Here is a 14535-nt window from a genome sequence, read left to right on the forward strand (position 1 = left end):
GCCAGGGCAATTGTGGCAACATGTCCCCAGTGTCAGTCCCACCAGATGCCATCTATGGGCCTGGGGACAAACCCTCGTGGTCTGTCGAGTTGTGAGGTGTGGCAAATGGATGTCACACACATCCCCGCCTTCGGCCGGTTGAGCTTTGTGCATGTTTCGATTGATACCTTTTCCGGTGCTATCTACGCCTCCGCCCACACAGGTGAGAGGGCGGCGGATTGTGAGAAGCACTTGCTTCAAGCATTCGCCGTCCTGGGCATCCCCAAACTCATTAAAACTGACAATGGGCCAGCGTACACGTCCAAGGAATTGCGCCAGTTCCTGCAGCAATGGGGAATAGAGCATAAGACCGGCATCCCCTATTCCCCGACAGGCCAAGCCATGGTGGAGAGGGCCCACCAGAGCCTGAAAAAGGTTCTCGAACATCAGAAAGCGGCAATGAAGGTTGAGCCCCCCCACATCCGTCTCGCACGAGCAATGTTCACCCTCAACTTCCTGAACTGCTCGTTCGAGAACCTAAATCCTCCGATGGTAAGGCACTTCGGAAAACACAACCAGCTGCAGCCTGAATCCAGGCCTCCGGTCCTTGTCAAGGATCCGGAGACCTGGAAGACAGAGGGGCCCTTCAACCTTGTGACCTGGGGGAGAGGATACGCCTGTGTTTCTACTCCCTCAGGCCCCAAGTGGGTCCCCTCCAAATGGGTACGGCCTTACGTACCAAAGGGGGCGAAACACAAGACAACAGTCGAGCAAGTCCAGGTGGCGCATTGGAGGCGGAAGAAGAGACCCCCTGACCCCCTTGTCATCCTTCCTGAGATACGTTACCTGTTTAGCCCAGAATCCCCTTGCTTTTAACCTCTTGTTGTGCCTGACTTCCTGTGTTTTTAGTTCTTTTGCAGACATGAGCCGGACCCGAAATCACCTTCTCCTGCTTGCAACCACCTTATGGTCCGCGCAGTTCGTCACCTACGCGTGGATCGTCCCCCAGCCCAAAGCGAATGTCTGGCGCACTCTTGCGGAGGCCCTAGGGCAAGATCACATCTGCCTGGACACCGGCGCAGCAAAGGACCCGATGTCGTCCTGCCTTGTGGGGATCCCTCTCCCCCCTTCGGAATTACCCCCTCTTTTTAATTACGCTTTTTCGTTGTCCACCACCCGCGATGCCATCGCAACTTTTTGGAGTGCCTGGAGAGACGGAGTCCGAGGTCTTATTCCTTTAGACTCCGAACCCCAGGAGCTCCATTTGCTCGGTTCCGCAGTTGCTCCCGTCTGTATCCAGTTTCGGTTTACCCCCCGTCCCGGGGAGAAAGGGTACACGGTCCTGAACCCATCTGACCCCAGGTATCAGGCCACCCGGTGGTGCAAAAGACCCATTAAGGTCCCACTCTCCTCCACCCCGGGCGGGAAGCCGTTGGCCCTCCCCAGGGGCATTTTTTTCATTTGCGGAGACCGAGCTTGGGCAGGCATCCCCTCTCACCACATAGGAGGCCCTTGCGCATTTGGTCGGCTGTCGCTGTTGACCCCCAACATCACCCAAATTTATGATTGGAGAAACAAGAGTCACAGCCTGAATTCGACCTCTGATTCGGCCCGCGTGAAAAGAGACCTAAAAGATCTTGATCCTGACTGTGACTCAGTCATTGAACATTGGGCTAAGCCAAAAATCGTAGCACTCACCATCTTTTTGCCGTGGGTGTCTATCGCAAAATCTCTAGGCGAATTGGCTCGCCTAGAGTGTTGGGTAGAGAAGCAAGCCAATTTTACCTCAGCCGCCCTTTCAGACCTCCTATATGATGAGAAAATGACTCGGCAGGCGACTTTGCAAAATAGGGCAGCAATAGATTTTCTGTTGCTGCTCCACAACCATAGGTGCGAAGAATTTGAGGGCCTTTGCTGCATGAACTTGTCCTCTCGAGCCGAAGATGCGAGAGTTGCCATCGACAAGATGCATGGACTAATTTCAAACATCAAACAACAAACTGCAGACTGGCTGGGGGACCTGTTTTCAGGGTGGGGATTGTCGGGCTGGGTCGCGTCTGTTTTGAAATCCGTTGTGTATGTGTGTTTCACTTTAATCGTTATTTTAATTTCGGGAGCAATCCTTTGGGGCTGCGTCCAGAGACTCATCTTTAAGTTAGCCCACTCACCGGAAGTCCTCCATCTTCAGTCCACCAATTTCCCTGAAGAGAACTCGTGGGAAGACACGTCTTTTAGATCAGATGCAAATTCTGATCCTGAAGACCCTGACGCCTCCGGAGAAATTGATCCCGAAGCCGTTTCTCTAAGAGACTAAGTTTGTTGCCCAAAAGGTTTTGTTGTCCCACCCCTCTCCTCTTCTTTTTAAACAAAAAAGGGGGAGATGTGGTGTTCTGTTTTTGGTTCATCCCAGTTCTCCCCTGCCCTGAGCGGCGGTGGTTTGTCCCTGCCTTGGGCAGTTTCCTGTCAATCCATTTGCTCCACCTAGGTTGCCATAGTCCCGCAATGTATCCAAGTTCTCCCCACCCCAGGCCCTTGTCTGTCACCCAGCGGCCCATCCCTTTCTTCTAGATTCTTCTCTCCTGGGCGTTGGGTGATTGGGCAGGAGCTGGGGCCCCTCCTCAATTTTTCTTTGATTCGTTGGTTCAACCTGTCACTTGTATTATGTATCTAAGTATTGATGTTCCTATTCGTTGCTGTAAGTGTACACCCCTACCCGCCCCCTGTCTTTATAAGTTGTTGCACTCCAGTTTTTCTTTGGCTCGGGTAGCTCAGGCACTCCCAGGTTATCCCTCCCCGTCCTGCACCCGCCTTGTCAGACGAATAAATCTGACTTCCCTCGGCTACCTGAGTCCTCCCTTTCTTCTCGCGCGCATTCGTGGCTTTCGCCCTCCCGTGGACTGCGGACCCACAGGTGCGGACCTGACCCAGAGTCGGGCAAGCACCTGGACTGCGAGCTGGGCTGTGGAGTGCCGGGACTCCAGCCATCCGCGCAGCCGCATTTTTCCTCTCTTGCAAGAGGCATGCTCACTTCAAGTTTGTCAGTGCTGCCACCCAAGCTGTTCAAAGTCACTTGTGTGTGTGAGAAGAAACCCATCCGTCATTTCATTTGCACCCTGGAATGACAGCAGCTGGGGAGGAATAAAACAGCTGAAAAAATTTTACTGGATAGAAGAACAAGATGGTTCTGGCATATCAAAGTGGATATGTGTGTAATAGGGTCTCTGACTTCCACAACTACTCTCTGGTGCTATAGAAGATGAGCAGCTAAACACATCAGTGATGAAGGCACAATTTCTAGCAGGGCTGAAGCAGCCTGTGCTAGTTTGCAGCAGCCTATGCCAAGAGGCGGGTGAGTGCTCAGCAGGTGTCAGTCACTATTGGCTGGTCAACAATGTTTGGCTTCCTTCGGTATTGGAGCCTTTGCTGGCTCTGAGACTATGTTTTATTTCTGGGCGTATAATCATAGAGGAATTTTACACTAGATACATGCAGTATTATGGGAAATTCTCAGAATAAATCCTATCCTTGTCCACCACATAGAGCCAGAGAGCGCATGGACCGTGCATACCGAGTGATGATGGTCCAGTGACGGCCTTGGGAGGCCTGACTGAAATGATTAATCCTATTCGTGCCTTTCATCACCATTCCTGCCCTAAATGCCCTAAAGAGACTTAAATCATGACAGTGATCAGTATCCTTAGAATTAGTGAGCGTGGTGTTTTTATCCCCTCATCTTAACCAAAATCATCCTTCTGCATTGATTTGTGCACCCTGCAAGAGTTTCTGTCATTACTGGCAGGCAGCATCAAGCACATGCACAATTACCCTCTGTTTGCACTGTTGGACCACTGCTGTTCATCTGTAGTGGATTTTGGAACCAGCTTCCTCAACAGCAAACATTTTCCCCCTTCACAGGCTCAAAATAAGGGTTGTAGAGGAAATAAAGTTAGTTCTTTATTCAATACATGTGCATTTAGGATGATAATTAGTTTGATTTTCATTTGCTGGCTATTTTTTATACTTTCCCTTTCTGACAATGGTGCAGTGATGCTGTAATGTTCCCTTCAGTGACAGTGAAAGGTTGCATTTCACTGATCCAGCTCACATCCACATTTGATATCTTGGTGGTTTAATGTTCCAAGTAAACTGAGCTAGTGAAGTGGTGAAAGGTAACAACCTTTTCTCCTTGGACTTGATTTTTACCCGCTTCCAAATATATATGGATACATCTATACAAAACACTCTTTGGCTTCAACTGTCTATACTTCTAGGTGACCAAGTTTTGCCCAAGAATCTATTATCAGATTTTAATCTTATTTGTCTGGGAATTAATTCTTTGTATAAGGTAACATCTATGCTCATATGTTCATTTAAGCTTAACTGCATGTTTGCCACTTAAACTTGGAGGTGTATTTAAAAAAATAATAAAAGTAAAGGTGAGTTGGTAGAAGGCTGCGTGACCCCGGAGCTGGTTCGGCGGCCTTACGGGGGTAGCCACGTGGGGCCCCTCGGTCACTTCAGAGCCGGCCCTGCCCGGGCTGTCCGGGTCCCCCGCTCCGTTCCGAGCTTGTTGCCACCGAACAGAGGTGAAAACGGCTTGGCTGCTCAGCCAGGCGGGCACACCTAGGGGGGCGAAGCCGCCCAGGGCTGTCAGGCGGCCCCGGGAGGGCGAGGCCGCCCCGCCCCGCCCCGCCCCGCCCGAGGGCCGCTAGTGGCGGCGGCGGCGGGCCCGGGGGCTCCCCCTGCCGGCGGCCGGCGGGAGCGCGCGGGGTGGGGGGCGCGGAGCGCGCCCTGCCCTGCCCGGCCCCCGCCGCCGGCGCTCGGCGCTCCGCAGGCGGCAGCGGCTTGCAGGCGGCAGCGCTGGCCCGCCCGTCTCCGTCCCTCCATCGCTGCCCGCCTCTCTCCCTGCCTGCCTCTCCCGCCGGGGCCAGCGCCAGCCCGGGGACCCTCTGCCACGGGGGCGCCGCCTTCCCCCGCTCGCTCCTTTCCTTCCTTTCCGCCTGTTACCCGGCCGGTGAGAGCCGCCGGCTCGCCCCGCCGGGAAGCCTGGGCGCCCCCCAGCCATCGCTGCTGCTCCCCATGGGGATCCGGGAGTTCCCCAACGGCTCCGCGCGGGGCAAAGCCGCCACGCTGTGAGTACCCGCGGGGCCGGGCGGGCGGGCCGGGGGGACGGGGACACCGCACGCCTCACCTCACCTTACCTCAGCCTGGCCGGCGGCGCCGCCCGCTCCCGGGGGTCGCTCCGGTGGAGGGCGGCGAGGAAAGTTGTGGGTGCCGCGGGCCCGGGCCGGCTCCCCTGCCGGCGGGGGTCCCGCCGCACGCCGCCAACTTCGCCCGAGGGCGGCGGCGCTGGCGGCGCGGCCCCGGGCTGACGCCCCTCTCCCGACCCGCAGCGGCATGCGGCGCTCCCCCGATGTCAGCCCCCGGCGGCTGTCCGACATCAGCCCGCAGCTGCGGCAGCTCAAGTACCTGGTGGTGGACGAGGCCATTAAAGAGGACTTGAAGTGGTCCCGCTCCGTGGAAGACCTCACCAGCGCGTCCGTGGGGCTCACCTCCATCGAGGAGCGCATCCTCCGCATCACCGGCTACTACGGCTACCAGCCCTGGGCAGCCAGCTACAAACGTGAGTCCCCGGCACGGACGGGCGCGGGGGGTTTCCCAGGACCAGGGAGAGCGGGCGCAGCCTGAAACCGGCAGAGGGATGGGGGTTCGAGGGGCCGAGCGCTTTAGCGCTGGAACAAACCTCGCTCCGTGGAAGGAAGCGCTCTCACTCTCGGCGAAGAATTCTATGCCCGTGTTGCCTTAGTCCTTTGGCAGTGGCTGGTTCACGAGAGCGTGGTGCTAAGAATGATGAATTCTGCTAAGAAAATAGGTCAAATATTTGTCTTCACGTTGTAGGCACACTTAGCGACGGTGATTACCGTGGGTTGACAGCTGTGTAAAAGCCCCTGCACGCTCATGCACATACCATTTCCACATGTAGCGCGTTATCAGTGTGTGTTTCTGTTGTTTTAGGAGAAAATTTCTGTCAAATTTTCACAGCACTTGAGCTGAATGATCTGTCTTTTCCTATGTCGAGTACAGCTGTTTCTTCCGTATGCATACACTTGAGAAAGAAACTTCAAATGATAACGATATGAAGAGAGGTGTAGCTGTATTCTGTCACATACATGATTTACAAAGGAAGCATTACCTCGAGTCGTTGTAATATATCAACTAGTACTTTTTGAGTATTTTTTTGTCCATCTTTCATCATGTTTATGTCAGTTGTATGCATTAAAAATTTACAGAATAGTTTACCAATTAATTGAAGTCATAACATTATTTTGGTTATCTTAAGGTCGTTTGAAATGTCACAGGGGTTTTTGTTGATAAAAGGATTCTTCTGCAACAGAAATCATTGCTTTGCTGGAAACACTGGCTCTGATAAAGTGGTTGTTTTCATATTGTACTTCCTTACATATTAAGTGCAAATGTTCTGAAATATTTACTACTAGATTATCTGTTTGGCAGTGTGCTTAATAATGGAATTGAATGATACAAGAATGCATGGCATACAGTACAAGTTCAGTTTTTCTTTGAGGGAGAGCTGGTCCTGGTTGCCTGAAAATAGGACTTTACTAATAAATATTCTAATACTCTTCTGTGAGACCCTTTTTTTATTTTTTCTTTGATTGCAATTATGACAGAAATATCAGATATTTGCTACTTTACTCACTAGGAATGTGGTGTTTCTATAAGAGCAATTCCAGTGCCTGGATTGGGGCTGTTCTTGAGAGTAAAGCTTATTCAGGCCAGTTTTAAGGATCACATCATATGTGGATGCCAGACTGAGTTGGATGTTAATGGTTCTATCTGACAGAGTGACTAATAGTCTAGCTGAAGTCACACTGAGCTGCTATGGCTGAACCTTCTGAAATAATAAAGGTCATGCTGGCTCCTCAATTATAACCTATTTGTTGAAATTTATAACTCTGTCTGAAAAAGTTAATAGCAAGCCTAAGCCTACTATTCTAGTTACATTTTCTCTCCTAATTCGATCTGAATAACAAAATTACATACTTGAGTTATAATGATGGGCAATAAATATACTAAGTGTCTGAGTTTCATAAATGTGTGTCTAAAAATAATAGGTTATGTGAATGTGTTGCCAATTTAAAATCTGAGTTACTAGGAACGTAGAAGGACACATAGAAGGAAAGATACATCTCTACAGCATGGTTTAAGGAGAGCCATGTTGATCTGCATCAGCTGAATAGCTGACTGAATAGGGTATGTCATCTAAAGTGAGAAGACAACTTTGTCACAGCTGCTTTGAAATATCTTTGAATATTCCTTCAAGTTGGACTGATGTCTAGTTTTGGGATATGGACTTTCCTTGAGACTTTGCAGTTAGAAAATTTATTTGGCTGAAGTACTGCGAACAAATTATTTTCGTTACGCTTAAATTGCAACCTGGATTTTTGTCATCTTATTTTGCATCCTTGTTGACAATTGAATGCACTGTGATTATAATTATGGAGTGCATTAATAATGGACCTGCTTTGCAGAAAATAAGTCCATATTATGGTATGATCTAGATTTATTTAGTCTATCTCTCTTGGTGACATTCTTTTTATTGTAACTAAATTGCCTATAGGGTCAGATCTACCTCTTTTGCACTGCAGTGCATTCCTTTTGTGCTTCATTTAGACTGTTTATATATATGTAGCTGTATGGATGGACGTGTAAAATTGTTTGAGAGATTCAGAAAGCTTTTGCTTATTTCATTGTTTTTGTTTTAGCAAAACTCCATTAGGGAAACTACCACTGGTAAACTGAGGTAGTGTTACCATGACCGCAAAACTTGCTTGGAGAACAATTTGAAACATACCGGGATGCCTCAAGGTTATGTAGCAACTCCAGTATTTAATATTCTTATAAATTCATTGGAAACAGAGGAGGAAGAAGTGAAAATGTGCGTAAGGCACAAACTGGATTGGACACAATGAGAAAGGACTTGTAACATTACCCTAGGGAGACCTGTCCCAGCCAGGTGACTCTCTGAAATGTCAATAAATGTCATTCAGTTATCACAAACAGAAGCCTCACATTTCCTGAAAATGCTACAATTACCTGCCAACTAGCACATTACATTGGCTGGTAATTTTGGGACCGTACACAGCTCAGGGAAGACCTCTGCTGTTGGACTGCACTTGCAAACCAGATTTTCGGAGCTGGAATAATTTAATGTAGTTCCTGTGTGTTAGGATGCCTTCAGCAAATTTAGGGTAATTATGGTTATCTGCTCTCAAAAAAATATTACTGGAGGCTCTGAGATGAGCAAGGAGAAAAAGTACAGGCAATCTGTAAAGAGCCTCAAGAGTTTTTGCTGTTTACCTTAAAGAGGTTTAACTAAAAGTGTTGGAAAGTACTGGCACATGTTGCTTAGGCAGGTAGAGAGGTTTTCTTCTTACTTTGGTCATAAGAGAAAAAAGGTAGACAGGAAAAGAAGCTCAAAAGCCATCAATTAAAGACTGATAGAAAAAGAAATAATATTGAAGAAAAAATGTAATTTATTCTTGAGACGAAGATTTCGAGTAATTATAATAGCAGTGATAGGATCTAGAATTGTGATAAAATGGGAAATGCTGGAGATAACATTAAACTTCATTATCCAGAATTTGAATTAGCCCCTCCTTAGGCTGTGAGGAGACTTCTCTTGAGGGTTTCTTGTGCTTCCCTCCATAGCATCTGCCAGCCTTTAGAAAGAGGAGTGTTCTAATCTGGTCTGATCTGGTAGTTCTTATTTTTCTGAATTCTTTGATTTCCAGGGTAACTAATTATGTGGTTAACTGCTCTCCAGTCTAAATCAAATATTCATATGTGTCCCATGGGGAATATTTTGCAGAATGTGATTTGATATTTCAAATAAAAAGGCAGAGGGGAAGAAACAGATAAGATGCAGTCAGATTGCAGAATCATACCCTTATGCAGCTACAGATGTAACAGAGCTCAATATTTGTGAAATTCTTATTATCAGTAAGAGGTAAGTTGACTTTCATTTTTTTTCTTTTAGTTAGAACATAGGGATCAAAGGCTTTAATAAAAAGCCCCCAAAACAATGCCATGAGATTTGCAGATCCACTGACAGTCTTCTTGTTGTAGGGAGATGAAGCTGTTGTTAGAGCTGTATTGGCACTGCTGTTCTCTTCCATGAAGGTTATGTGAATTCTCATGATTGCTGCCTCTGGAAGCCTGGGACTTCAGTTGAAGAGCAGAGGCAAGTTTGGAGGTGAACAGCCATATTTTAAGTTTCCATTTCACAGCATTGTCAGTTGGATTTGGTTTTCTAAATATTTTTTGATAGTTCCCTAGGAGCTTTTCTGTACTTGAGAAATACAGGTGTCACAAAACTCTTGGACTGCCCTTCTGGTCAGTATGGAAGACTCATCTATTTTAATGATTGTAGCAATTGGCAGGGTGCTCGTTTCCACAGGAAATGTTCACAACTATCACCTTTGCCAAACATTCATTTTTCTCTAACTAGGTCTATTTTCTGGTGATTCAATATCACAGTGTGTCATTATGTGATTAGTATTTTAAATACATTCACGTGGGCTTGAGCCAGCTATCCCTATTTTGCAATCTTCTTCCTACAGATCACCTGCTTCCACTCCTTCTTTAAGATTAGGGTCTTGCTTTTAAAGCAGGGACTTTCATGTATCCTTATTATGTGTTCATAAATACAGACTTATTATGGACAAATCAGGATTGTATGGGCCTTGGCCTTCCTCATTTATTCACGTAAATTTTTTGTGTGCTTACAGACATTTCCATACCTGCAGAAAGAAGAGAATGGTATGTAGTTTTAACTCCTCTTAGTTCTGTTTTTTAGGAATTGACCACTGTCTGTGGATTACTGCTTGTGAAAGTACATTTCTCTGAGACTTCCACCTTGTGGCTAATTCCAGGTTGTCCCAGTGATAACTTGTAAGAGAGATGATATTCAGGTGAAAGGGAAAGATTGTGTCACCTAAATGAAGTTCTCTGGCTTTGCTTCTCCCTGCTACTTTAAATATTAATTTTCATATTTTTTCATGTTTAGTCATAGTTATTTCAGCAGCAACAAAATAAACCATATAATTTTAATGCACAAAATTTCAATATAGTACTCATCCAGTGTGTAGCACATTAGGTCTTGACCTGAATGTGGAATTTAAGTGCTGTCACCAATCAGTAACATACTAGAACACATTGGCTGAATAGCCTGAAGATTGCTCAGAAAGCATAATTTTCTGAGTATGTCAACCACAGAATTATACCATAGAATGATTTGGGTAAGAAGGGACCTTAAAAGTCATCTGGTTTCAACCACCCCTGCCATGGACACATTCGCTGGACCAGCTGGCTCAAATCCTAATCCAGGTTTGCCTTGAATACTTCCAGAGATGGGGTACTCCTAACTCCTCTGGGCAGACTGTTCCCAGTTACAGATTTTGACAGCCTTTCAAGGTAAGAGTTTGGTGTTGGTTTTAGCTAATTAAATGTATGAGCACTTGTAAATATTAGAGTATTAGTTACACAGCTAAAGACCAGTGTTTCCAACTGATCCCCAGCGTTCCTCCTTGTGATTTTCTTTTCATGCTCCATTGAATGCTGAAATTTCACAGTTGCTAGAAGCAAATCCAGTGAGGATATGAATCAAGAGGAATTTGTGCAAATACCATTTTCATGTGTTTGCATCTGAGGGAGAATTTAACTTACTTTTTGAGGTGATATACTCCAGAAGTTCAAAGACATAAGATGAAGATTATAATTTTCTCTGGGGAAAACTATTTTCAGGCCAACTGTAAGCAATTAATTTAAACTGCTTGCTTGCTTTCCAATGCATAAATACTGAATGTAATAAGTTTAAGACTTGGTGGTATCATTCATGTTGCTGTTTCTGAGGTCAAATGATTATGAGCGAATCTTTCTTCTCAGGTGAAAACATGGAGTAACCTCTAGGTGCTGGTAACCTCTTGCTTGTTGCAGCTATCCAAGTTTGTCTTCCCAGGTTCAATCTATAGGTCAACAGCCCTTCTACAGCACCCAGTCTGTAGGTCAGCACGGAAGATTAGAAGATGAATAAAATATGTGCTTTATATATATATATATATTTAATATAGGCTTGTGGTGTCCGAGGCCTGATTTACTTTTTAATAAATGCTCTTCAACTCTTCATTGTCAGTACTAACATCAGTAATTTTTTTTGTTACCAAGAAAACCAAAGAAAACATGGGAGCACCTACAGGTGAAAGAAAGCAATGGTGCTGAATTGCATTGCAGATTTAAAGGCACTGTAGCATTGTTGTTTCTAATGTCAGTTGCAGTTCTCTGCTGCAAGCTAAACCTACCTGGTGATACATGAACCAGGGATATTTCTGACTTGTGTCCACATGACAGCACACACAAAATCTGCTTAGGCAATTCCCTCATTATGTAGTAGTCACTGTGACTGAGAAGAGCTGTCCCCAGAAATAGTCTCTTTAAGTATTTCAGAGACCTAATCACATGTCTGTTTGTATCCCAAATACTACAGGATCTGTTTCTCTTTTGAAAGAGAACCTGCTGGGTCTCCTGGGTTTTAGCTCTCTGGGTGGTCTTGCAACTGAGAATGAGCACAATCTGGCCACCTGAGGCAGGCCAGAGCAGTACAGGTGCTGAATACTGAGCAGCTGCAAAGATATCAGGTGAATGTTTTTTAAAAAAGCCTTTCAGAATCTTCTTTTTCAGGACAATTCCAATAGAGAAGAAACATGGGGGTTCTTAGGCTTTTGCAAATTGGTAAAACTTTTTTGGCTAGTACTTAATAGAAAACTGGTTCCTGTTACAATATAGAGCTTAATTAATCACAGACTTTAAGTCTTAAATTTCTTGCTGGCAAGCCAAACAAATTCTCATTTAAACTGGTTTGCTAAACATTTTTGATTGGTTAATAAATATTTAGTAAATGATAAATGTTTAGAGAATATTTAGTTACTTGTTTACTTAACAGTTTTAATTGTGTAGTGTTAAGTAGCCACCACTTTTAACTAGGCAGATAAGTAAACATTTTGTGTTTTGTATCTCATTTTCATAGTGAAAAAACTAAAAAATTACCGCCTGCAGAATGGGCCATCTTCTTTTTGTTTGTTTGTTTGCTGTTTAAACAAATTAATTCATTGCTTTCAGCTTTTTTCAGTGCAGCTTTAATTACATGTCATCTTCAGCCGTTTATGCAAAACAGTTCATGGGACAGCAATTAATAATCTGTTGATTTCCAGCATTCATTTTAAACCCTTAATGAATGTTATCATTGAATGCTGCTGTGTTAGAAAACACCACTGAAGTCTCCACCAAGAAAACCTAGCTGTACATCTTTGCAATGTCAGGGCCCGTGTTAACAGTTTTGAAGAGTGTTACCTGGCATTTGAGAATCCTTCCACTGGAAAACTGCATTTATTTCTTTTATTTTTTTAATAAAAATGTGAACATATTCACTAATCAAGAATAACAGATTGTTGCTAAAAATACATACTACTCTGAATTGATATGGAATAATGAGGGAGCAAGTTAATTTTGAAAAACTAATTTGGAAACTATCAAGAATTATGAATGAATACTTATTTTTGGAACTATTTTTATTGCAGACCCTTCCTCTGGGTAAATTTCTGTAATAGTTCTGGAGTGCACTGTGTGATGGACCTTTGCAACTTTAAATAATTATTTTTTAATAGAGACAATTAATTGCACAAGTTAATAGTATTGAAATGAGACTACAAAGCCTGTGTTGTTGGTATCCTACTGTGATATCAGATACTGTTGTGTTACTGGAGTGTTACTGAAACACAAAGCCACAAAAGGACAACGACCAGCAATGCTCATTAGCTTAATAGCTAATTTTACTAGATTCTAGCTCATGTCAGGGCTTTCTTCAAGGTGAGGTTTTGTGCCATAATCTCTCTTCTGTATAATGAGGTATTTGTGTTTCATATTCTCTGTGTAAATTGGTGATAATTTCTGCCATTTACTTGAGATAAAATAAGCCTCAAGAGAAAGAGAGAGATGGCAATGAGGTATAGTTGAATCAGGTGATCCTTAAGGTCCTTTCCAACTCGCATTGTTCTACGATTCGACAGAAAAGTTATATAAAAGTCACTTTGGCCCTTTGGCAGGCACCATCCTTTGGAAGACAAAGGTGTAGTTCTGTCCCTCTTGCGGTTTTGGAAGCTGAAGCCATAGACTTTCCACTGTTGCTTGTGAATGATGACTACTCTGAGAACAGAGATAAAATGAGCACTTATGTTCATAGAAATTTATCTGCAGATCATGGTTCCCACCTAGGCAATAATTTGCCTTCATGTGGTATATCTTATTGTAGAAACCACTTCCCTGAGTATTTATGATTCCCTGCTTCTCTTCACTAGGCACGTATTCTTTCATCCCTCAGTGTATCCTTGGAAGAAAAAAAGATGCTGTGATTGTGTGGAAGACCACAGAGAAATATTTTCTTTATGAACCACTACTTGAAGTAGTCCTTAGACAGAAGGGATGCAGCAGAGATATCCCAGATTTCATTTTCTTCAGAATGTGAGAAGCTTGTTCTCCAGTCATCTTCCCTTATAAAAAACTGCATCTGAATGGTTTCAGACGCTTCTATTTTTCTCTGGAACTTGCGGATCTAATAAGGTTAATTTTTTTACCAAATGTTTCCTATCATTTTGTTTCCATGAGTTTATCTGGCCAATATAGGAGTTGGGTTGTTTTTCTGAGAAAAGCTCTTCCAGCAGTGTTGGAATTTACGTAGCATCACATTTAGGAAAACAGCAGTGACATCACACAGCTGATAGGCTCTGTTAACTCAGCAAGCCAATCATCTGAGGCAGGGAAATTTGAATATTTGAGCCTCTCCAGGAAAAGGGAATGTAACTGGCTTCTAGTGAAATTATAAGGTCTTAATCTTGCAATTAAAGTTTCTTTTTGCTTTGCTGTAACTGGCCTCTGTCAGATAATTCATGAAAATTATTTATGCCTCATACGTCTAAAGGAAACAACCAGATTTTCATTTCTGAACACTGGTGCAGAGTCCTATTGATCCCATTGCAATATAAACATTGTGCCAAAGCTGATCCAATAGTGACAACCCAAAGGTTTGGGTTTTTTTCCTTGACTCTTACATCAGAAATCCCACAAATTTGGTGCTTTTCCTCGCTATCTCTTCACACCAGCTAAGGTAAAAAGTAGCGTGGAAATGGAACTGCTTGTCCACTCTCCCAAGTTGAGCAGGCCAAGTCATTCCACCCTTAAGCTCACTGTTGTGCTGTTTGTAGCCCTGTGGCAGCCTGGGGGCTCTGCCTTCTCCAGGACATCTTGCTTTGGCTTTGCCAGATCTGAGCAGTTGTGTGAACAGAGCACAGGTTTGTGCTCAGGTGGGAAGCGAAGCAAGGACCTGCTCCTTCAGAATTGATGAACTTGTGTGAGGATGCTGATGGTGTATTCATGGTCCTGTCCTGAAAGCCTGGAGTTGTCTTTCCATTTTCAAACAGTAGCTGC

General features: G+C 44.7%; 2 protein-coding genes across 2 annotated transcripts in view; both read left to right on the forward strand.

Annotated features, from left to right (window-relative positions):
• The window catches only part of LOC136554648 (uncharacterized), a 32915-nt gene extending 30095 nt beyond the window's left edge, over positions 1–2820 (forward strand). The window contains exon 2 of the mRNA XM_066546773.1: positions 889–2820. Within this exon, the coding sequence (XP_066402870.1) occupies positions 902–2293 (1392 nt within the window). The 5' untranslated portion in view covers positions 889–901 and the 3' untranslated portion in view covers positions 2294–2820. The remainder of the gene's footprint in view (positions 1–888) is intronic.
• Positions 2821–4915: 2095 nt separating this feature from the next.
• The window catches only part of SLC35F3 (solute carrier family 35 member F3), a 163206-nt gene continuing 153586 nt past the window's right edge, over positions 4916–14535 (forward strand). Inside the window, exons 1-2 of the mRNA XM_066546771.1 lie at positions 4916–5111; positions 5373–5602. Coding sequence (XP_066402868.1) covers positions 5059–5111; positions 5373–5602 — 283 coding nt within the window. The 5' untranslated portion in view covers positions 4916–5058. The remainder of the gene's footprint in view (positions 5112–5372; positions 5603–14535) is intronic.

This window comes from Molothrus aeneus, chromosome 3, assembly GCF_037042795.1.
Source record: "Molothrus aeneus isolate 106 chromosome 3, BPBGC_Maene_1.0, whole genome shotgun sequence".
Lineage (NCBI taxonomy): Eukaryota > Metazoa > Chordata > Aves > Passeriformes > Icteridae > Molothrus > Molothrus aeneus.